The 23178-nt window shown below is 43.1% G+C and overlaps 1 protein-coding gene across 3 annotated transcripts; it reads left to right on the top strand.

Annotated features, from left to right (window-relative positions):
* The first annotated feature begins 776 nt into the window (after positions 1 to 776).
* On the top strand, positions 777 to 22921 carry ddc (dopa decarboxylase). Of its 3 annotated transcripts, none has more exons than XM_049026554.1 (14): positions 777 to 998; positions 3337 to 3544; positions 5476 to 5589; positions 6122 to 6241; positions 10494 to 10628; positions 12006 to 12149; positions 12602 to 12668; positions 12737 to 12831; positions 15872 to 15939; positions 17654 to 17730; positions 18788 to 18807; positions 19928 to 20026; positions 20534 to 20635; positions 20725 to 22921. In XM_049026554.1, the coding sequence occupies exons 2-14, from the start codon at positions 3344 to 3346 to the stop codon at positions 20905 to 20907; spliced, it is 1425 nt and encodes a 474-aa protein (XP_048882511.1). In that variant the 5' UTR covers positions 777 to 998; positions 3337 to 3343; the 3' UTR covers positions 20908 to 22921. The 3 variants fall into 3 exon arrangements, with proteins under 3 accessions (XP_048882511.1, XP_048882513.1, XP_048882512.1); XM_049026556.1 differs by lacking the exon at positions 777 to 998 and adding an exon at positions 1139 to 1204; XM_049026555.1 differs by lacking the exon at positions 777 to 998 and adding an exon at positions 1417 to 1645.
* Positions 22922 to 23178: the final 257 nt, after the last annotated feature.

Genomic DNA, 23178 nt, shown 5'->3' with positions numbered 1-23178 from the left:
CAATGTTAGTGGATTTACAGTTAGTGGAAATAAATAATGTGGTAGCGGTTTTCAAAGTTAGCATAAACATTTATCCATTAATAAAACCGTTAATTAGCTTGCCTAATTAGCGAATTAGCTGAACCCTGCCTAGCACTGATCATTTTCCTCAGAAGCACACTCCCAAAAAAAGGAATTCCACAGATGATGTGAGACGATTACATGGCCTTTCGTAACCCTCTATGCTCCTGATCTGGCCGACGTGTTTGCTGTGGACTGGTCTCCAGTCCTTGCTTTCCCACAGCCCCTGTTTTCATGTCGACTGTGATAAACTGTGACAGCAGAAACGGATAAAAATGTATGCAAAGTACTGAGCAAGACACCTTTGGCCACTGTGACATCAAGGGAACCTGGGATGCTCCAAGATAATTCAGATCATTGCACTAGATGGCAGACAGTATCCACCAGGGGGCTCTATTCAACGTTACTTGAGGATCCTTTTGTTCAAAGCATTTTTAATTAGCATTTTAATCTTCAAAGAAATGTGATGTGTTCTTATGGACTATCTCTGAACTCTATCATTACATAGCAGATCATTCGTTTTAAGAAGGGACATTAACAATGGAAAACCTGTTTCATGTATGTAAGTTTTTTATGTAAGTTTTAGGAGGGTGTGTGTGTATAAAGGCCACCCCTGTTGCCACATCACATCAAAACAATAAAAACAAAACATGGATTACTTTACTTTCGAAGATGAACTGTAGAATAGTCTGCACTGCTCCCTGTCACCTGTATCTGAAACAGAGAGTAACAGAGGCAGCACTGCATTGCAATGGCTCTCATTAAGTTTCCATGAGTCAGTCTGGGTGGTGTGTGGCCCCCGCCTGCCTGACCATGCTCTAGGGCCCTTCCCATTGGCTGACTGAAGAGGGCACTAGACAGATATAAGCATCGGCGTGCTTGGCTTTGATCACCACAGCTGAGGCTGAGTGCTGAAGGAGCGTGTCTGTGACAGAAATGTGAGTATCCCCTTGTGCCGAGTGCTGGGTGTGCCACGCTGGGCACTGAGCTGCTTGGATGGACTTTGGCTGTTTGGACTACTGAGGCCGGTCTTTGAACTCATTTATCACTTTTTACAGATAGTAACTGGCACAGATAATAGCCAGGAAGTCAGTGCTGCAGTGAGTTTGTTAATTTTTCTCGGTTTCCTAGAAGAGAGTGACAGGTAGGGAAGTTTATATCTTGCACATGTTAAAACATTGTGCAATAATTTTAGTACTAACTTGCAAATTATTTGTGATATCGTCGGTAGTGACACTTTTACATATAATTAAGTGTACATTCATTGTGTCTGAATGGTGTCACTTTTCCAATGAACGTTTACTTTTATTGCTGTTAATTTGCCCTGTAGCTCAGTCTTAGATTCATGCGCTAAGGCGGATTAAACAGGTGAGGGCAGCCTGCGGGGTTGGGTATGAGCGCTGTGGCCGGACCGGGGAGAAACACTCGCACCTCGACACACCCCGCTGTTTGACCGCGTGCGCCGGGCACCTGGCACCAGAGAAGCGGTTTGTCGGCTGCTTACGTTAGCGGGCGCTAAGTAGGGATCGGGGATTACACCTTGCAGCGATTTCGGGAGACATATCGCACAGCGACAAAATAAGAGGTACTCTCCAGCCCATAGAAATTGAACTTGTGGGGCACATTGCTTTTAAATAACATTTTTAGCAGTTTCCTTCAGTTATTTATCTGTTGTATAAAGTTCATACTTTTTGTATAATATATATTTTTTAATTAATAACAACTAATTAGTACAATCCGAGTATCTCCCAGAAGATGATTCGGTGGACATCGCTGCAGCATCTTAATTACGCACGGCGACCACCTCCGTCGCCACAGGAGAGAAATGCGCGTGCAGGGTTGAGCTGTACGTGAGCTAGCGGCTCGCGCTGCAAGGTGCTCGAGCTCGCGAGCGGCAGTAAGCTGCTCAGGCGACTTTACTTAAACCTGAAGACGTCAACTGGTGACGAGCCTCACTTGCTGAGTAACTTTTCACTGCTTACGGCTCATGCTAACTGTTGAATCACTACCGTAAAATGTGTTGAACTTGTTGAATGGCTAGAATTGCACCACTTCAGTTCCCAAACCGAGTCAATAAATATATTTGGGTACATTGGGTGATTATGGAAAACACTGGGGAGATTTTAGGAGAGGTTTTGAAATGCTAACACACTTCGACAGGTATAATATTGTTGTTTTTTCATCAACATGAACATCATTTATATGTGTGTGGTATCACAGCAAGATGCGATTTTTCAAGATCAATTTCATTGTACTTATCTGTACAACAACAATAAAGGCTTTCTGTCTCAGCGAAGTAGGAAAGTAACGGCTCTGAACCTTCCTGAAATGTTTTTTCTTACCAATTATGCTTGAAACTTGATTTAACTCCTGGCTGGCAAAATTGTACTTTATTTCTGGCTACAGGCCTGTTGTTTCTTAAATTTGTTGTCAATAATCTTGTGCTTTTCTAGTGAATTGCAGTTATATTGCGTTTTGATCCTTAAGTATAATTTATTAATTTCTTGTATTGTGGTGTCAAAACTTTATTTAGGGAATTATTGAACTATCCTTCAGAAAGGGAGTGAATCATAGCAGGGGCGTCAGAAGTATTTTCAATGTGGCGGGGACACACACTGGGATAAAACTAATATTTTATGTTAAATGTGGGGGGGTCCAAATGAATAATTATGAGATTTATATTTATATAATTATAAATGAGATTTAATGATGGCGACGCCCATGAATCATAGGAACCCTTGTAGGAACCTATAGACTTTTGATTAAAAGTTTGCTACAATAGCCAAGCTGCTACCTATAATTCTCTGGAGCTACTGGGCTGGAAAGATGGTCTTCCAGGAGTCAGGATCAACACAAAAGAGAAAATAAGAAAAGAAAAAATTAATGTGCATGAGGATTTCTTCATGAGAGGCGATTATTTATCATGATCTCAGGAAGGAACCTAACTGGAGGTCATTGGCTGTAGATAGTGACCTTTTCCGAGACCAGACCAGCTTGGGTGCAGTTCCTGGACAGATTAGATACCTCTCCTGATGTCAGTGAGCTTCTGTTGAAATTTCCATTTTCCATCTTTGCACAGAATGAATAAGTATAGTTATCTCGATATGAGCATAGACATATCAGGGGTAAATAAGTAAGCCAATCAGAATGGAGAGCTCAGTATGAGAACCAATCAGTGACAGAAGTTTGGGGCAGGCGCCAAATCAGCAGACGGCAGTTCTAGAAGTTCTCTGAAACAAAAGTGCCTGACAGAGCCTAATGTGCCTCTACCTCCAGCTGCGAAATGGACGTGGATGAGTTCCGCAAGCGAGGGAAGGAGATGGTCGACTACATTGCCGACTACATGGGGAACATTGAGCAAAGGCAGGTGTACCCTGACGTCCAGCCCGGGTACCTGAGGTCTCTCATCCCAGAGGAGGCTCCGGAGGAGCCGGACACGTATGAGGATGTGGTCAGAGACATTGAGAGGGTCATAATGCCAGGGGTGAGTCACTACGTGGCATCACATGACCAGAAGGTCCAATGTCAACCTCAGGTCTGACGACGGCCTTATCACGCTTCACAAGCCCCCCTGAAGGGTCGACCCCCTTTCAAGCAGCATGTTCAGATCTTCACTTGTGCAGTCAGTCAAATATTGATGCGTAAATTCACGCATTATTTCATCACAATCATTGATCTTGTCACTATCTTTTATGCAGAACTGTTATCACTGTTTTCATGGTTCCCTTCAGAATCCGAAATTATCTACCCGGTCCCCTTGCGTTTTTGTTTGGTTCCTCCTGTCTAAACCAGTCAGAGATGATTTGCAAAATCAACAAACACCCAAAACATTTACTCTGCTCATTTCCTCTGCCCCGTAAAATACTTTGCTTTTTTTGAAAATGCTTCACTGGCACCCCCTTTAATCATAATCTAATCAAAGCATCTATATTCAAGCCCTCCTCCAACATTGGAGTGTCCGTGATTCTTTTCCTTTTAGAACCGAAGCACCTTTATTTCTGCTGTGCCGTTTCAGGTCCCGAACAACCAGGCTGAGAAACAGCTTCTTTCTAGAAGCTGTCAGACCTACAAACTCTGCAACACACTAAGAACCATGGACCCTTTTCATTTGCAATAAATGTTAATATTTATATTTATACTCGTATCATCACTATCGTAGCTGCACTTTAAATAGCTTGTAACCATTTTTTTTTCTCTAGAATTGGATGATGGTTTTAAACCATATTGCTGATCACTGGACCCGGTACCTAATTTTGTTCCCTGACATGCTACTCCCATGTTCTCTCTTAATGACAATAAACCATCTTGAATCTTAATTTTTTGCTCAAAGTCCTTGGGGCTATCTGCTATTTTGAGTGCAAAGTAATAGAAAGCTAGAAATGATTGAACAGCTCCTGTAATGCAGATGGAGTTTGAACCCCCAACTGTGATTATTCTGTTTGTTTACTCTTATTTGTGTACAAAAATCCCCGCAACCCTGTCAGACTCTTTCTGTTACTCATAATTACTGTTAGATACTTTTATATCTTGAGTTCAAGCTCATGGGAGTTTTACTAAAATGTTTTGAGGGCAGAATGAAAAGTGATTGGTTCAGAGAGATAACCAATCATATTATATCAGAGGTTGGTCAAAGCAACTAGAGGAACTGGGACCAGCCAATCAGATTTCTAGGTCCCACCTCTAGTTGCTTGGACCCCCCTCCTCTACAATCGGATTGGTTATCTCTCAGAACCAGAGAGATTCTGCCCTCAGTACATTTTTGTGTAAAACTCCACTGAGAGAAATTTAACAGTCAATAGACTGCATCAGTACAAAGTTTTAAAATGGGTAGCTGTGGAGAAAACACAGAGGAGTTTAGAGTAATTCAAATGTCACATGCTCCACCAGTCAAACGTTTTTGCATGCGAGAGGTTTTTACCACTTCTCTATTTATTTCTTAAACTGCAGATTTTTATTCTTGATAAGCATTAGAGAGTTGAGTGAACAACTATCAATGAAAATATAGAACAAATATAAAACAAGTTTCCTTTTTAGTATGGAAAGAGTATGTACTGAAACAGTGCATGTCTGACATCCTACTAACTGGTTGTATGGTGATGGCGTAGTCAAATTCTAGGCTGCCCTTTAACTTTAAATGCACTAGAATATTGAGTGTGTTTTTAGTAAATGTCGAGTGACATACAAATGTATAAAATTACAGTGAGTGCAAAAACTTTTGACTGCTGGTGTATGTGACACGCGACTGAGCCCTGGAGCATTTCCATAGTTTGCAGCGTAGTCTGTCATGGTGCTATTTATGAGTTACACTTTCCTAGTTATCGTTAAGCAGCTTACTATAGATGAATCTGTATCTCTGGTTTACGGCCCCTTCCTTCCCTGCACTCACTGATCCCTCCTGTCCCATCTGCCCTGCAGGTGACACACTGGCACAGCCCCTACTTCTTCGCCTACTTTCCGACAGGGAGCTCTTACCCCGCCATGTTGGCCGACATGCTGTCAGGGGCCATTGGCTGCATCGGCTTTTCATGGGTGAGTTCGGCCTCCTGGAACAGTACACTTCTGTGATCATCCTCTGTTCCTGCCTGTTATATCTGAGTGATTCCAGTTTTGAAATTAAATCTCATTATTACTCAAAACTACTTGTATCTGTTTTTTTTTCTAGTCTCCACTATGACTCTGTGTGTGTGGAATTTGTTCTCTGCTTGTTCTCCCCATGTCCTTGTGGGGTGTTCTCTGGTTCTGCCCCCCCCCCCCCCCCCCCCCCCGCAGTTCAAAAACATGCTGAGGTTAATTGGAGTTAGCAAATTGCATCCATGTGTGAGTGTATGGTGGGTGTGACTGTGCCCTGCGATGGATTGAAATTTTATCTTATTTAACAGTTTTTATTTTTTTGTTATTTTCATCTTATTTATTATCGTCCATCTTTCTATATTATTTTTCTTTGTATTACGTATTTTCTTTCAAGTACAGTTCAGGATGCGGATGGAAAAGCATCTCACTACAGCGATGTACAGCATACGTTAGTGTGTGTCACAAGTAAAACCTTTCGTTCCCCTCCCAGGCCGCTAGCCCCGCCTGCACCGAGCTGGAGACGGTCATGTTGGACTGGCTTGGCAAGATGCTTCATTTGCCAGGAGATTTCTTGGCCGGGACAGAGGGACAAGGCGGGGGCGTCATACAGGTAAACATGTGACACATATATTTCATTAGACCCACCCAAACAGCAGCCTTCAGGGTTGTCAACCTTGGTAAGCTGGCTGGCGTGTGGTTTTCAACTTATGAGAAGTCTGCACATGTATGTAACAGTTTTTTTGTTTTTTTACCTTGTAAATAGTCTGCAAGGTTTGCAAACTACCACAATACTTTAGATATAACTCATTTTAGGTTCATAATGGAATGATATAGATTTGTTGTACGATTTGTAACGTAAAAATGAGAGTCCGAAAGCGTCAGCATGAGAATTGGCAACCCTGAGCTTTACCACAGAAATCAATCAGCCCCATTAGGCATGCAGTTGGTGTGAATAAAATGGATGCGGGAATGTTACCGTTCAGCCAATCGGCTTCACCAAAATGCCTCTCAGTGGAAAACCTGCGTGTAAAGTCCCATAACAGCATTGACAGAGTAGTGCAAAAAAGCAGTAGTCAAATAGGAAGTAAAGTATGCAAAAGATGCTAATATCCCTCAGCCGTTGTGAGGTACTCTTGTAGGGTTTATAATGTTCCATGAATGTTTTACTCTCATAGGGTTTATAATGCTTCATAAACATTTTACTCTCGTAAGGTTTATAATGTTCCATGAATACTTCACTCTCATAGGGTTGGATTTGTTAATGCGCCATAAAATGTGGTTTTTGTGAGGCAGTTGGCTGCTATATTCCCCCTTCTAGCCCCGCCTTAAATCCGGTGACCCCCCCACCACCACCAGGACAGTAGAACCCTGACCTGATGAGTTGCCGTTGATCACTTTTCAGCAGTACTCTTGTTTCTGTATTAAAATGAATAGCCTCAAAGGATTGTGCTTCTTAGTTGTGTTGGACCGAATGTCACAACAGTGGGTTTTGTTTTTTGTTGCTGTCAATTTCTCAGGCTGCAAATGTCAGAGCAGCTTTGGGGTAATTGGCTGTGATCTGCCTAGATGATGCTGCATTTGTGATGCACAGAGCATTCGGCGGCCTGTTTATTTCCCCTTTTCGCCACAATTTGTCCATCATCGATTTCTCTCCTCCGCCTCACGGTGCTGGAGAGGTGCGAGAAATTGGTCTTTATTGCTGCTGCAGGCGAGAGGCGAGAGCAGAGGAAAGCACCATACATCCTCCCCCGCCCCGGTCAGGCGTACAGCACGAGACGGCTGTCAGACGACAGACCACTTCCTCTCTAGGTGGGCGGGGATCGGCTCCCTCCTCTCAGTTATTGTTGCCCTGCTTTTCAGCACCGTTCACTATGGCAACAAACAGGGCCATTTGTGGTCTGGCTCTTGCAGATTCACTGCCCTGTGCACGAAAGACACAGCAGCACTCTAGAGAATGTCAATTAAACTGACAGGGATCGGCTATTGCGGCTTAACAATCATTTTCATTTTGTGCTGCTGTGTGGAGATGAACTTTAAAGGATGAAAATACAATTCAGCGTGATACCAATAATCTGTTATTTTTAGTATTTGTTGCTTGACTCTTATCCAAAGCATCTGACGGTTTTTGGCATTTTTCCCAATCACTCCCATAGCCGCTGCTCCCTTACCGATGTTTGTATAGTTCAAAGCATATTTTCAAAGAAACTGATAAAAATATATTTTATATTAAAATATAAAGTATTATAAACATAACTATAACTATTTATAAAAAGACATGACAAATTATATGCATATTTTTTATACATTATGAATGCTTAATGAAGCGCTCATCTATAATGGATTATAGATACTTTCATAATGTTTTATAACAGTCAGTATATCATTATAATGCATGTATTTATAATGCATTATACCTGAGAGCTTCATAGAGTAGTTATAATGCATCATAAACATGACAAAAAATTGTTATAGCCATATTTATAATACTTTATGAATGCATTATAATGCATTATGAAGGTATTTATAATGCATTATACATGGGTGCTTTAAGTAAAGTCTTACCCAAGTGGGATAATAGAACTAACATGAAATACAAATAAAATGTAGCTGTAGCACCGTCACCTTCAGTACATCCTTTTGTCTTATATGGCTATTATTCATTTCTTTGATAGAATTACTGTAAAAGTTACCTGCACAAACACAGCTATACAGTTAGCTGATTGGTATTTTACTAATCCAGTTACAGACTATAACCAATTGCAGGCTCCAAGAAGCCCCATGTGACTCCAGGTCTCACTGTTCCCAGTCCCCTGGAGTGTATAGAACAGCCCACACCATGGGTATCGCCATGATTGCTTCACAGGGAGATGTCCAAGGTTTCCGAATCTGTACTGTTGCAGCCCTAATTATTATGTCTCACTTAGGATATCAACATATGCTAAATAAACACATGCAAATGAAATATTGAGTGACTTGTAAAATACATCAGTAAAGCACCCTATTAAAATCAAAGCACTTTCCAGTCAGAAAACAATTTAATTTAATTTGAATTAAAATGACTTTAATCCCAACCAGAGTGTACCCCAGCCTTGCCCAGGAGATGCCCCAGGTTTTGGAAGATGGATTACTAATATCATCCATTTTATTAGTAAGATGTATTATATATTCCTCACATATGGGTCATGAGCATCATAAATGAATTTTAGCGGAGTGTTCGCTTCGCTGCCATTGTGTTCTTAAAGAGAAGCGGAAACTCTGACACACCTTCAGTAGATACGAGCTGCAGGGCTTGCTTTGATCATGTGTTAAAATGGAGACTCACACACATCTTCACGAGCCAGCCCCTGGTCTCTGGAATAGCGAATCACTATTGATCCGTATGAAGATGCCTGTAACACGGGGCACGTGGCTCTGGAAGCACAGGGCATATTATGATCGGCTAAAGCCATCTTTGCCTTTGCTGCATCCAGAACAACTATATAATTGCTGTACCCAACAAGAGCATTAGTCATTGACTGCTGGTCATTCATTTGTTATTTCTAAGAAGAAAATCATTTGAAAATGTTATTATTGAAATCTAAAACTTTATATCCATTTAAATCATATTCTGATCAACATGACTTAAGCCAATATTATATAATGTTTTATAATGGCTGCCAAGCAAAATATGTTTATTTACATGTATAGCAAAGCACCAGTCTCTGAAAATATGTGATATGTGACCTCGCTGTCTGTACCACCATAAGGGTCCAGTGATCAAAATCCATTATAATTCTTTATCCACAAAACAAGCTAAAATGGGCAAACATTGCAACAATCAGCACTAAAAAATGTCCCATTCACTCTTTGCAGTCTAGGGACAAAGAGTGGCAGTGGGGGTAATAACTGCAAAAAAGAGGTCAATTTTAGCAAACTTCTCATGTTTTTTAGTTTATTTCAGTAATTCTGACTCGGGAAGATATAGAGGTAAAAAGCATGGACTGATACAGTGCGTTGCCGCACCCACTGTACGACAAACCACTTCAGGGATGAGAATCTGAGTGCAGCCATGTGGCAGGTCATACCTCAGCACCACACTAGTCTGAATGGACCAGTGTGAGGTTTTTTCTGGTGGCCAGAGTACCAATCCTGCCACTAACCTCCAGGTTATTCCCTGTAAGTTGGAGGACCTCCTTATAGGGCTGGATGTATATTAACGTCATACCCATGATGAAGTAATTGCAGGTTAAAGGCCTTGCTCACGGGCCCAACGGGGTAGAATCACTCTGGGCATTAACGGGATTTAAACCAGCAACCTTCCAGTTATTGGACCCAGTAGATATTTTGGCAAATAAATGAACGATAAATTTAAGATATTTTGCCATGCCAATTTGGTAGTAAATTGTTTAAGGTGAAAAGTACGTGGCATATCTTGGGAACAGCCTCCACATGAATCGTATGACGCCATGAGACCTGTAACCATTGCATCTGGGTCGCTAGTGACCTGAGGTATTTACACTAGAGATAAATCAGTTCCTATACCTAGTCAAACTGAAACCCCAGGGGGGCTACATTCTTACTAGACAAGTGCAAAATACATGAAAGGAGCATCCAGAGTTGCCAAGAGACCTTGACCAAAGAATAGCCAATGATGAAAGAGAGCAGGTCAATGACAGAATGAGTTCATTGAGGTGTTCTCGGAAGAGATGGGTCTTAATACGTTTCTTGAAGGTTGTGAGGGATTCTGCTGACCTGCTGTGGCTGGATAGCTTGTTCAAATGTCAGGAAATGAAACTGGCCTACAGAACCCTTGGGGCAAGACTTCTCATGAGACGAACCGCATGAGATGTGCTTGACCTCACCAAAGATCTGTGTCCTTGCAGGGTACAGCAAGCGAGGCCACCTTGGTGGCTCTACTGGCCGCTCGCTCCAGGATTATCAGATTCATCCAGTCTGACAGCCCAGAGCGCACCGAGGCTGAAATCACATCCAAACTGGTGGCCTATTCCTCTGAACAGGTAACCCTGCCCAGTCAAGCCAGAAACATCTGCAAATGAAACGGTTTTGGGTCTGCATGAAAGGTCACTCAGAAACCATCTTCAGCTTGCTCTAAAAACATGGTCTGGGGGGCAGTGAATCTGTTTGAAATGTTCTTTTGACTTGAAGGACATCACAGACATACCCGTAGCTGCGTGACTCACACTATATGACCAAAAGTATGCGGAAACACCTAATAAAAGAGAAATTCCCTAATTAAGCCACGCCCATTATTGACATAAATGTATAATTAAACACACAGTCACACAATCTTCAGCAACAAACATTAGTTGAAGCATGGATGGTAGTGACTTTCCACTTGGCACCATCATAGGATACCATCTTGCTAACAAATCAGTTCCCCACATTTCTGTCCTTCTAGAGCTGCCCTGGTGACCCGCAAGTCAAGTAATAGTGAAGATCAAAATGTCTGGAAGCAAGATCAGTCATGAAGTGGTATCTACACAAGCTCACAGAAAGGGAGCTGATCACCCGACATCAATACCCAACCTGAATGGCAACAAATCTCACCAGCAATGTTCTAACGTCTAATGGAAAGCCTTCCCAGAAGAGTACAGGCTATTATAGCAACAGTGACCTGACTAGCTTCTATATTTCTATACCCTTAATTTTAGAATGAGATGTTAGTCAAGCGGGGTGGCATGGTGGTGCAGAGCACTGTTACCTCACACCTCTGGGACCCGAGTTCGAGTCTCCGCCTGGACACATGTGTGTGGAGTTTGCATGTTCTCCCCATGTCGTCATGGGGTTTTCTCCGGGTACTTCGGTTTCCCCCCACAGTCCAAAAACATGCTGAGGCTAATTGGACTTGCGAAATTGCCCATAGGAATGCGTGTGTGAGTGACTGTTGTGTGAGTGTGCCCTGCGATGGGCTGGCCCCCCATCCTGGGTTGTTCCCTGCCTCGTGCCCATTGCTTCCGGGATAGGCTCCGGACCCCCCGCGACCCAGTAGGATAAGCGGTTTGGAAAATGGATGGATGTTAGTCAAGCTGGTGTCCACATACTTTTGGCCATATGGTGTAGTTGAGGCTGAAGTCTCAGCAGTGTGACACAAATCTGCAGGTTGGACCTGGAAATCCATGGGAGTGGGATGACAGTTAGGAGAGGGACACAACGCTAATCTGCATCTCATCTGTATCGCTTCTATGACACGTCAAGGGGCCAGACTTTTATTGGTCATTCAAAAGTGAAGACCCACCATGAATGGTCCAAGACACTTTCATACTCCAGCACCAGCTTGTAAATGTGCCCAACTTCCATTCCAGAAATGACACAGGTGTAAGAAGATTGTGGTTTCCCATCGTACCATGCTTTGGTGACATCCCCCCTCCCCCCAGGCACACTCCTCAGTGGAGCGGGCTGGCCTCATTGGGGGTGTGAGGATGAGGAAGATCCCCACTGATGACAAGTTTGCCCTTCGAGGAGAAACATTCAGGAAGGTGCTGGAGGAAGACAAGAGGGCAGGACTCATCCCCTTTTATGTGAGCAAAGACCCCATAGGTGGGGAGGGCAGCCATGAGCTTCCTCATTTAGATTTCCTGAAAGATGTAGCTGATTGATCTGCTATTTTCAGCATTTCTTAAAAGCTCTGGGATAGTTGTGACAGTAAGAAAATAAATAAATTTATTAAATTATTATTATTTCACAAATAATTAGTCTTCACAACGGTTAGTCTCTTGTTGAACTTATAGCTCAGGTTTAACTTGTATAATAATGACAGTGTTCATCCCTCCAGATATATGAGGCAAATAATTTCAATCCAAAAGTAAAATCCCTTTTGCAGAAATGCTAATAAACATTATTGAATGTTATGCACCTCAATGGCATGGAATATTTCCACATTTTTCAGCTTTATGTGTTGTTCAATGCCTGTTATTTTTTACAAAATTTTTCATGGTACATTTGTTTGGTCGTTTGTTTGCCTGGTTATCAGCTATGTGCCACCCTTGGGACGACTCCATCCTGTGCATTCGACAACATTATTGAACTGGGTCCCATATGTGAGTATGTCACATTCGAAGACTTTGCCCAGCAAGAACAAGCGCCTGACGAATCCCCTGTACTGCAGGTACCTCGGAGAACATCTGGATGCACATCGACGCAGCCTACGCTGGCAGTGCCTTCATCTGTCCTGAATTCAGACCCCTTCTCAATGGTATAGAGGTACGCTGTTATTGCACTTACTGTACACTAACCTTTGGCAATAGTATTAGTATAGTATAAATGCAATAGTATAATAGACAATAAAATATTGCAGCAAAGGAGGCAAAGTGATTTTGAAATTGTGAACGAACAGAAGATTGGGATCTATTACCTGGGAATCTGTAGTGAAAAAACCACAAGAAGTCCAAAGCACATACTAATCACATGCTAATAAGTAATCCAGAATGCACAGTGATGGGAACATCTGTGCATCGCAGAGTAACATGCAAACCCAAATGTGGGAATCGCAGAGTAACATTCAGACCCAAACGTGGGAATCGCAGAGTAACATGCAAACCCAAATGTGAGAATCTCAGAGTAACATGCAAACCCAAACGTGGGAATCACAGAGTAACATTCATACATCCATTTTCCAAACCGCTTATCCTACTGGGTCGCAGGGGGTCCGGAGCCTATCCCAGAAGCAATGGGCACAAGGCAAGGAACAACCCAGGATGGGGCGCCAGCCCATCGCAGGGCACACTCACACACCATTCACTCACACATGCACACCTACGGGCAATTTAGCAACTCCAATTAGCCTCAGCATGTATTTGGACTGTGGGGGGAAACCGGAGTACCCGGAGGAAACCCCACGACGACATGGGGAGAACATGCAAACTCCACACACATGTGACCCAGGCGGAGACTCGAACCGGGTCCCAGAGGTGTGAGGCAACGGTACTGCACCACCATGCTGCCCCTCGCAGAGTAACATGCAAACCCAAATGTGAGAATCACAGAGTAACATGCAAACCCAACCCCGAGAATCACAGAGTGACATGCAAACACAAACCCTAGAGTTGACATTTATGAGGCATACAGTAGGGGAAGGGCTTGGTAAGGCTCAAGTTCATGGCACTATACTTCACACGGAGTAGGGCGTGTGCCAGGCTTATGTCAGAGCCTCGTCAAGCGGAATGCGGGACATCACGTGGGCGGGGCTGACCTGGAGCCGGCAGCGGGTTCCGCCTGTGTGAACGTCACAACACTCACACACCATTAACTCACACATGCACACCTACGGGCAATTTAGCAACTCCAATTAGCCTCAGCATGTTTTTGGACTGTGGGGGGAAACCGGAGTACCCGGAGGAAACCCCACGACGACATGGGGAAAACATGCAAACTCCGCACACATGTGAGGAGGTGTGAGGCAACAGTGCTAACCACTGCACCACCATGCCGCCCCCAGTAGGTGTCAGGTCTCGCAATTTTATTTTGTCTTAACTGCTATCTCACGGCTGTGTGATGTAAATCTCACCAAATATGATGCCATTAAACCAAACAAAACCATTTATTTCAGGATCAGAAATAACATGCTGTGAAGGCTTATCTGAATACAAAATATATGCCACCGTCTTTAGCCTCCTTTCATTCATTTCCAGAGTATAAACAAATATGCTGGGGTGGTCTCTCTGTAACCCTGGGTGGTGAAATGATGACACTGCTGTCAGCTGTGCCCAAAATGGCAGAGACAAGTCACACAGATGCGAAACGCCCAAAATTTTCAGTTCAGTTGAGCTTTCAGTATGATTGTATCGAGAAATCAAAACAAGTTGAAAATTGGTAAGGTATGTGTGGTAAGGCGGAATGAAAGATGTGTTGGCAAATCTGTTTAACTGCACAAATTATTTTGTAGTAGTAATAATAATTATAAAAGCAAAAGAGCATAGAGTATTTTTTTTTTTTGACGTGACAATTTTCATCAATTTCCATCACTCAACTCGCTGTCATGATTGCAGTTAGGTTGACATGTATAAGTTGGTTTTGTTATGAGTCCAGTAGTGACACTAATGTGGTACATAAAGTGGTGTAAAGTAACAATAAACAGAGAAGTGTGTTCAGAGTATTTGAAAAGACCCTGTAATAGTGTGTGTGAGTGTAATAGTATGTGGGTGAGTATAAGAGATGTGTGTTTGGAGTATTTAGAGAAGACGCTATAATTCTGTGAGAGTATAAAAAATGTGTGTTTGAAGTATTTAAAAAGTAAATGCTGTAGTTTAAAAGTTTAAAAAGTAGATGCTGTAATAATGTGTAAGAGTATAACAGACGTGTGTTTTGAATATTTGGATAGACGCTGAGTGTGTGTAATAGTATAAGAGACATATGTTTGGAGTATTTGGAAAGAGACATGAGTAACTCGTCCCACAATCAAAGCCGGATCAGAGCGCACTGCCTCTCCAGCTCCATGGTGCAGCAAGCACAGAGATAAAGCCCCATACAATATCCTGAGGCGGCAATAGACCTTCAGATAAAGGTCCCCGCTCCATGTCAAAGAAATATCACTGTTTATCAGCAGCTGCAGTTCAAACAAAGCTCAGCACAGGGAAGAAACCCGTAAAGGAGCCTTTCCTTTATCAGTAGTTATCTGGGTGGTGGGGGGGGACTTGTCTGTAGTTTCATTAGTTGCTAGGAAATGAGTAGAGGGCACCCCCCCCCCCAACGTCTGCCCGCCCGGAGACCGCTGGTGCTTCTGCCTGGTTGCCCACCTGTTAATATCTACCGTTCAATTTCCTCCCTGCGCCTCAGAAAGCAGACAGAGGATATGGATCAAGCAACACCATGGCACTGTCACCAGGCCGCCAGCAGGGGCACTGTGCTTGTTTTTGAATCCCCACTTTATGAAGTTAAGAAGTGAAATTCATAACCATCATCTTTCTAATTAGTGGGAGTAGCTTGCAATGCAGTTTAATAATCCGGACCGTACAAAATTTTCTAAATATATATTTTTTCAATCAAATGGAAATGACCCACTTTTATGTAGCAACCCACCAGTTGAGAAACAGTGCGATAAGTGATATTGTTGCATGAATGCAATTAAATAACTGTAATGCAAATAAGCTATAAATTCCAAGAGAAGCTCAGAATTTAAAGAGAAGTCTGTCATTGATCTGTCCTGTCAAACAAACATGCGTTTAACATTAAAGTTAAAAGTTTAAAGTATTCTTGGTTGCAATTGTTTGTTTGTTTGTTTGTTTGTTTGTTTATTTTTGTATAGTTTGCGGATTCCTTCAACTTCAATCCTCACAAGTGGCTCTTGATCAATTTTGACTGCTCTACCATGTGGTAAGCTTATTTTTTCTCCAAATTTATCTATGATGTAATTTATATCTTTCCAACATTGTTTCATGTGCTTGATTCTAGAAATGTGGACCGATCTTTGCTTGAGAATCAGAGACAACAGAATAGACTCAGAAGATTGATGCTATGTGATTTAGGCCATTAAACATCCAATGATGTGTGTAAACTCATGATACAGAGCAGCATAGGTCCATGTATCTTTATTTAGACAAGGTGATGCTCTCTTTGAAGGAGCAGAGACCCTTTAATGGGGATTGTTCAGTAGAATGCAAAAAGATGCATTTATATTTTATTTATTTAGCAGGTTCTGGGGTATTTGGGGTTAAGGGCCTCGCTCAGGGGCCCAATGGTGAAATCACTCTGCTGACTCCTGCGACCGGAAAGCTTCCGATTACAGACACAGCCTCCTAGCATGCTGAGCTGCATACCACACGTGGTACTCCTTCCTCCACCCTTTAGTCGTGGTCCTTTCAGCCGTGTGCTGCTTCTGTGTGGATAAACACAGAGGCAGGAAATGCAATAAGTTCAGCAATGATCAGAGGAAATATTAGGTGAACCAAATAGGAGATGACGTGTCTTTTCCCAGAATGTCTGCTTGTTCTGCCACCCCAGCAGTAAGCATAAAAGATTGTTGTGCATCACAGAAAAACAAACACTTTGCCATCTTTCCTTGGCATGGTATTTAACATCGGCTGATATTGATAAAACCATCCCCGTCATCACATAGGTTACAGGAAACGTATCCTTTTGTGTTTGTTTATAAATGACAGTGATGATGACAGCTTTAATGAGCCCACTGGTGCTCAAAGGCTAAAAAGGTGTTTTTTAAGCTGTGTGTTTACGGAGGCAACATGGCTGACTCACTCGGAGAGGTAGGAAGGCGTCTCCCAGTGAGATGCCGCTTTGGAGCAGAATTCTCCAGCCATCATTCAGTAGTCAGCCATCAGGTAAATTGCTCACTGACAGCCGGCTGGCAGCCCACTTGTATCACTGTAAACATCAACCCCTTTGTTATATATCCGTCATTTCTCTTGGACACCTGTATGAACAGAACAGTCTATGGTGTCTAGCACCCCCCCACCCTCACTTATAGCGTTGACCTTTGTCATGTGAAGTCTCTTTGGTGTTTGCCCTCGCAGTATATAAATCAAGTGACTGATGATATACTTATGATATTGCATCTTAAAGAGCAGCTTTTGTGGCGTCCTTGAATATATTAAAAACTTTCTTACTGAAACATCTTCTAATAAAAAGAGATCTTGCTCTCCATAGCTTGGGGGTCAGAGGGCAGGGTCAGTCAATGCAACTCCCCTGAAGCTGGGGGTTAAGGGCCCATGGACATGTGATTGTTTTGTTGAGACTGGGGCTTCAACTGGGGAATCTTCCGATCATGGGCACAGAGACTTAGCCCGCTAAACCACTCACCACCCTCTTTGGATGCTGTACCTGTGATCAGTAGGTCACTGGTTCAAATCCTGATCCCTCAGCAAGGCTCTTAACCCCCGATCCTGCTTTTTCTCTCTGAATAAAAGCATCTAATATATATGCATATATAGGATTATTTTTTAATACTGCCCTAATTTGAGAAATGGATATATTTCTCATTGCTTTATTTTTATTATTTTTATTTTGTTTGCCATGGGTGAAGCCTCAAGAATGGAATTCGAATGCAAATGTGTCTCTGTGTCAATGATTCCAGGGTGAAGAAGCGATCTGATATCATTGGTGCTTTCAAGATGGACCCACTGTATCTAAAACATGATCACCAGGAGTCAGGTACTTAATTTTCCATTAAGAAATACACACACTGACCATTTTATTATCTTATATTACCCCAACCATTCAAGAAAACACCTTGTAAATATAGCTGCTTAAATCACGACAAAAGGACACATAAATTTACTTTAGAAAGGAAGCCCAAGGGAGCCAATGTAAACGTCATTGGCAGGATCCATCATTTAATCCTGTTCAGAGAAATGACCCCTTTAAATGTCGTTTAATCTCAAGCAGCTAGTATTTTAGTGAGCGCAGCAGACCTGCATACCTGCTTTATGGGTGATGTTAGTCACACGCAGGATGTACATCAGACACATGCATGTGGTTATGATCTGGGCTGACGTCTCATAGCAAACCAGCGCCAGCAGGAGACCTTAGTTCCATTCACTCTGCCAAAAAAAAAACACAAACTGCCCTAAAACAATTACTCTCTGGCCGCTGTACCCCCTCAGGGCAACACGTGTTCTGTAGCTTTGTACCTTAACCCCTTACATCTCCTGGCCGTAGCCTGCCTCCGTCACTCCATTCCACAGACGGTGATGAGGCCGGGTCCGTTGCCGCAGGCCTTAACCGTGCTGAAAGGAAGACAAAGGGTCACTTTGTGTCGCCCCCATCCCCAGTCTTTTGTGGCGCTCACCTGTTCCGGGCGCGCCGGTTCTCCGCAGCACGACCGCAAAGCGAAATTACAGATGAGGCGAAATTGCTGGTTACTAAACAGCCCTTGGATTTTATCTGGGTAATTAGCTGCCTGGCCAGGCGCTTTCAGGCGGGGGCGTGTTTGATGTCAAAATGCTCCTAAATCGAGAGAGATGGGTCTGAAATGGCAGCTCTGCTGCCTCTGAAACAATAACCCTGCATATGAAATCTACACAATATAAACGTGCGGACCGCAGTATTATTTGACGAAGGTTTTATAAGTCTTTTGTTTTCTGTTACTGCCTAAGTGTCATCCATCCATCCATCCATTACCATCCGCGTATCCGGGGTTCAGGTCACGGGGATAGCAACTTCAGGAGAGATAATTTCTATATTTAATTTTTATTTTGTCTTGCTTCAGGGCTGGTGACAGACTACAGAGTAAGTATATGTATGTGTGTCTGTCCTTGTGTGTGTAAATATTCTGCCTGTAGTGAGAAACCTGGTCTTTGGTGGGTTGTCCATAATCAATAAATGTGTGTGTTTCTTCTGTAGCATATTACACTGCTCTGTCCGTCATATGTCTGTTGCCGTCTGTTGCCTTGCCACTGGGCCGCAGTCCTGCTCTCACTGCTTCATCTTCATTAGTCAGTGATGTAATTAGCTTGCTTTCCAGACCTCTATTGCTAAGCAGGCCTGTGTCCGGTATTCAGAGGAAGCTGGGTATCACACCTTCTTACTACTGGTGACAGTTTACTGTTAAACACTCTCCAGTACTCACTGTTAGATACTCACCACAGTACTCACTGTTAAATACCCCCCTAGTATTCACTGTTAGATACCCACCCCAGTACTCACTGTTAGATACTCACCCCAGTACTCACTGTTAGATACCACCCTAGTATTCACTGTTAGATACCCACCTAGTATTCACTGTTAGATACCCACCCCAGTACTCACTGTTAGATACCCCCCTAGTATTCACTGCTAGATACCCCCCTAGTATTCACTGTTAGATACCCACCCCAGTACTGACTGTTAGATACCCACCCCAGTACTGACTGTTAGATACCCCCAGTACTCACTGTTAGATACCCCCCTAGTATTCACTGTTAGATACCCACCCCATTACTCACTGTTAGATACCCACCCCAGTACTCACTGTTAGATAGCAGTATTCACTGCTAGATACCCCCTAGTATTCACTGTTAGATACCCACCCCAGTACTCACTGTTAGATACCCACCCCAGTACTCACTGTTAGATACCCCCAGTATTCACTGCTAGATTCCCACCCCAGTACTCACTGTTAGATACCCACCCCAGTACTCACTGTTAGATACCACCCTAGTATTCACTGTTAGATACCCACCCTAGTACTGACTGTTAGATACCCCCTAGTACTCACTGTTAGATACCCCTCATATTCACAGCTAAATACCCCCATACTCATTTTTAAATACCTCCCATACTCAATGTTAATAATCCCTCAATACTAACTGTTAACTACCCCCAATATTCACTGCTAAATACTCCTCTCTCCATACTAACCACCCCACAGCACTGGCAGATTCCACTGGGCCGGCGATTCCGCTCCCTGAAGATGTGGTTTGTCTTCCGGATGTATGGGCTGAAAGGCCTCCAAGCCCATATCCGAAAGGTAATTCGCCCCCTGCCCCCTTCTGTCAGCCAATCTTTTTTATTGCTTTTTCCCTACATTCTGAATTAGGTGTGATTTCAATATTGAATGTGTCAAGTTTCCGTTCTGCCTCCAGGAACATTTGTCCTATTCACTGACAGGATTCTGTACTCTAATGTAATCTTACTTTCCTCCTAATTGACATTAGTGCTGTGGTACCAGTAACTCGCATGGCACCTGAGTATCACAGGTATCTTAGTATTTCAAGTAGTCTGTCGTTTCATACTGACCTATTTTCTGTTGTAAAACCTGCCAATTCTTAGATAACGTTTCATAATGTTCTTAATTAATCATCGAGTATCGTTCGCTCACCGGTGTTAAAGGCATAGAGAGAAGCTAAATGAAGACTGTGAATGTTCATGCATTTCGTACAGAGGCACTAGTCAGCCACCTAGTGGCAGAGTAAAACATTTACACAGTGACAGAACAGTAAACTGGACATTAATATTTGTGTGTGTTATTTTACAGCACGTGGCCCTTGCCAAAGAGTTTGAGGGACTGGTTCTGGCTGACGGGCGCTTTGAGATCAGCGCGGATGTCATCCTGGGTCTTGTCTGCTTCAGACTCAAGGTAGCCGAAGCGGATGGGGCTGGAACTTTCCAGAGCATCCACAGAGATGGTGTTATAGGCTCTGATCCTTGGTTCTTCCCCCCCCACAGGGATCGAACGATCTGAACGAGACCTTGCTGAAGCGCATTAACAGTGCCAAGCGGATTCACCTGGTCCCTTGCCAGTTAGAGGGCAAATTTGTGCTGCGCTTTGCCATCTGTGCCCGCACCATCGAGTCCCGGCACGTGCAGGAAGCCTGGGCACACATCACCCAGGTGGCCTCGGAGCTGTAGCTGCTCACCTCTCACAGCAGCGACCTGGCCACACCTTCACCTGTGTGTCTGTGTATTCATGTTGAGTATGAAGAGAAAGTGTAATATTGTTTATGAACTGCAGGGGGCTCAGTTTGGTAACACGTTTTTAAATTCAGAAATCAACAGAAATCAAAAACAAAAATTAGGTTTGAACTGGATTGAATCGTTGAGTGTGTCGAAGGAATTTTATAAAATCTAATTGGTTTGTAAAAAATTAATGGCCTGGGTCCTGGTGATGCTGTTCTGGTCAGTCAGTTTACACTGCACAGTTTCTCAACCCAGTCCTTGGAGATCCACAGCCAGTCCACAAAGCTGTCTTCATCGCTATCATTTTGCTTCCTTCCAGCTCCTTTCCAGACAGTCCACATTTTTGCTTCCTCCCAGCTCTCTGCCAGACAGTCCACATTTTTGATTCCTCCCAGCTGTCTGCCAGACATTCCATATTTTTGCTTCCTCCAAGCTCTCATTAAGCAAAATCATGGACTCTCTGCAGGTCACCATGGACTAGATAGGGAAACAATGGTCTGCAGAGCTGCATCTTAAAGAGCAGTGGCAGTATAGAAACAGCTCCCTCCTTAGCCCCCCCGCTGCTGTATTTTGCTCCTCCCCCTACCTCCAAATCCCCATCAGCGACAGGCCAGCCTTTCTAAAGATACAGATAGGATCTGACATGAGGAGAGGTCATTTCAGTTTATCCAGCTGTTCGAATTCTTTAGCCAGCTTCAGGTGGCTGCGGCAAGACCAGAGAAGAGCAGGAGTGTGTCAGATTAACAACATTATTATCCTTAATTAACACAATTAATCAGTTTGCAATCAGGAACTTCCTGTTCTCTGTGTTTACAGTAACCACTTCTGAGGTACCAAATAGCGAGCAGATCGGCCTTAATGCTGCATGCATTAGCCAGGCGACATCCTTTATGTTTTTGCCGGTTATACCAATATCTGCCAAAAAAAATAAGCAGCCATGTTATTCTGTGTGATGTTCATTATCTCTGTGTATCATCTGTTTCTCTGGCTTGCAGGAATAAAGTACAAAGAGAGCAGAAACAGCCCACAGCTAGTTATCAATGTACTGAAGCGAAAGCATTGCTGTTACAGCTCTGTGATGAGTGGCACCTGGAGCCACCTGGTTTGAGAATCAGCGCTAAAACAACGTTCACTGTGGAAATGAATGCCTTCATAAGTACTTATTTCATAACTGGATGCATAAAATGCACAGTCTGCATTGAGAATGTTTCTATTTTTTTAGGTTTTAATGTTCATAAGAAGTATATAAAATGCATATCTAAAATGTCTGTTATGGATACATTACTTAGTTGTGAGCGACATTTAGAACATCCCAAAAAAATAACTCCCATGAATGTAAATTATGGACGACCCAACACTTTAGTGATTGTCTGATAATTGATTACAGGTCAATAAAACGGTAACGCGGTACAAAAACGAGGTATGATTTTATTAGAACAGAATTATTGATGGAGTATTGTGCTTTTTCGCAAAAGGAAAACAATGATGATTTTATTTTTATCATCCTCCACAATTGACTGGCAGGCCCCCTGTAATATACTGTCTCTGCATACAGCCCATCCTGTGTGACAGGGCAGCTCCCCGTGCTCCGCTCCGCTCCGCAGCTGTGCTTCCAGGCATCCTCACCCGTTCCCAGCACCCTCCTGAATCAGTGTCTGCTTTTCCGGAACTGCAGTGTTTATGAGTCTCAGTGCAGCACAGGGGAAAATGCTGCGCTTGTCCTGCTTGGTCGTGGTTTTTGACCATCACAGCCTTGTTTGCTCCCGAACGGGTTCATGTTGTGAATGTAACTCCTCCTTATGTGATTTACCTGTTTTCATCACTTATGCTGTTTATGGCAGTGTGGGGGTGGAGGTGCCCTTGGCGCAGGGTCATAAACAAGTAGATTCCCCAAGAAAATACGACTGGTGTGCATGTTTGTAAATGTACTGCAGTGTTAAAGAAATAAATATTGTTATATCATTAATATTTGTACCCCATGTATCATCTTATAAGCCAGAGTTTGTGAATTTCACGTCTTATTGATACGTGTTTGGAGGATCACAGTGACATTCTTGTGCCACAGTTGCAGGTAAGGGAACAGGTGCATAGGGGACAATAGGAAAACAACAGTGCAAATAAAGGACAAAATGGCAGTGAAATAAAAGACAAGACAATGTAAGACATATGATTTGATTTCTTTTCCCCCCGGCCTTGTGTGCATACATATACCCGAGCCTGAGT

Source organism: Brienomyrus brachyistius, chromosome 9, assembly GCF_023856365.1.
Source record: "Brienomyrus brachyistius isolate T26 chromosome 9, BBRACH_0.4, whole genome shotgun sequence".
Taxonomy (NCBI): Eukaryota; Metazoa; Chordata; class Actinopteri; order Osteoglossiformes; family Mormyridae; genus Brienomyrus; species Brienomyrus brachyistius.
The sequence above is the reverse complement of the archived record's forward strand: the minus strand, read 5'-3'. Positions and strand labels throughout refer to the sequence as shown.

Bases quoted from the DNA above. Each gene is read 5' to 3' on its own strand.
- ddc (XM_049026554.1), top strand. From the start codon at position 3,344: ATGGACGTGGATGAGTTCCGCAAGCGAGGGAAGGAGATGGTCGACTAC. The intron at 5,590-6,121 runs GTGAGTTCGGCC...TTCCCCTCCCAG, and splicing joins GCTGCATCGGCTTTTCATGG to GCCGCTAGCCCCGCCTGCAC. The intron at 6,242-10,493 runs GTAAACATGTGA...GTGTCCTTGCAG, and splicing joins AAGGCGGGGGCGTCATACAG to GGTACAGCAAGCGAGGCCAC.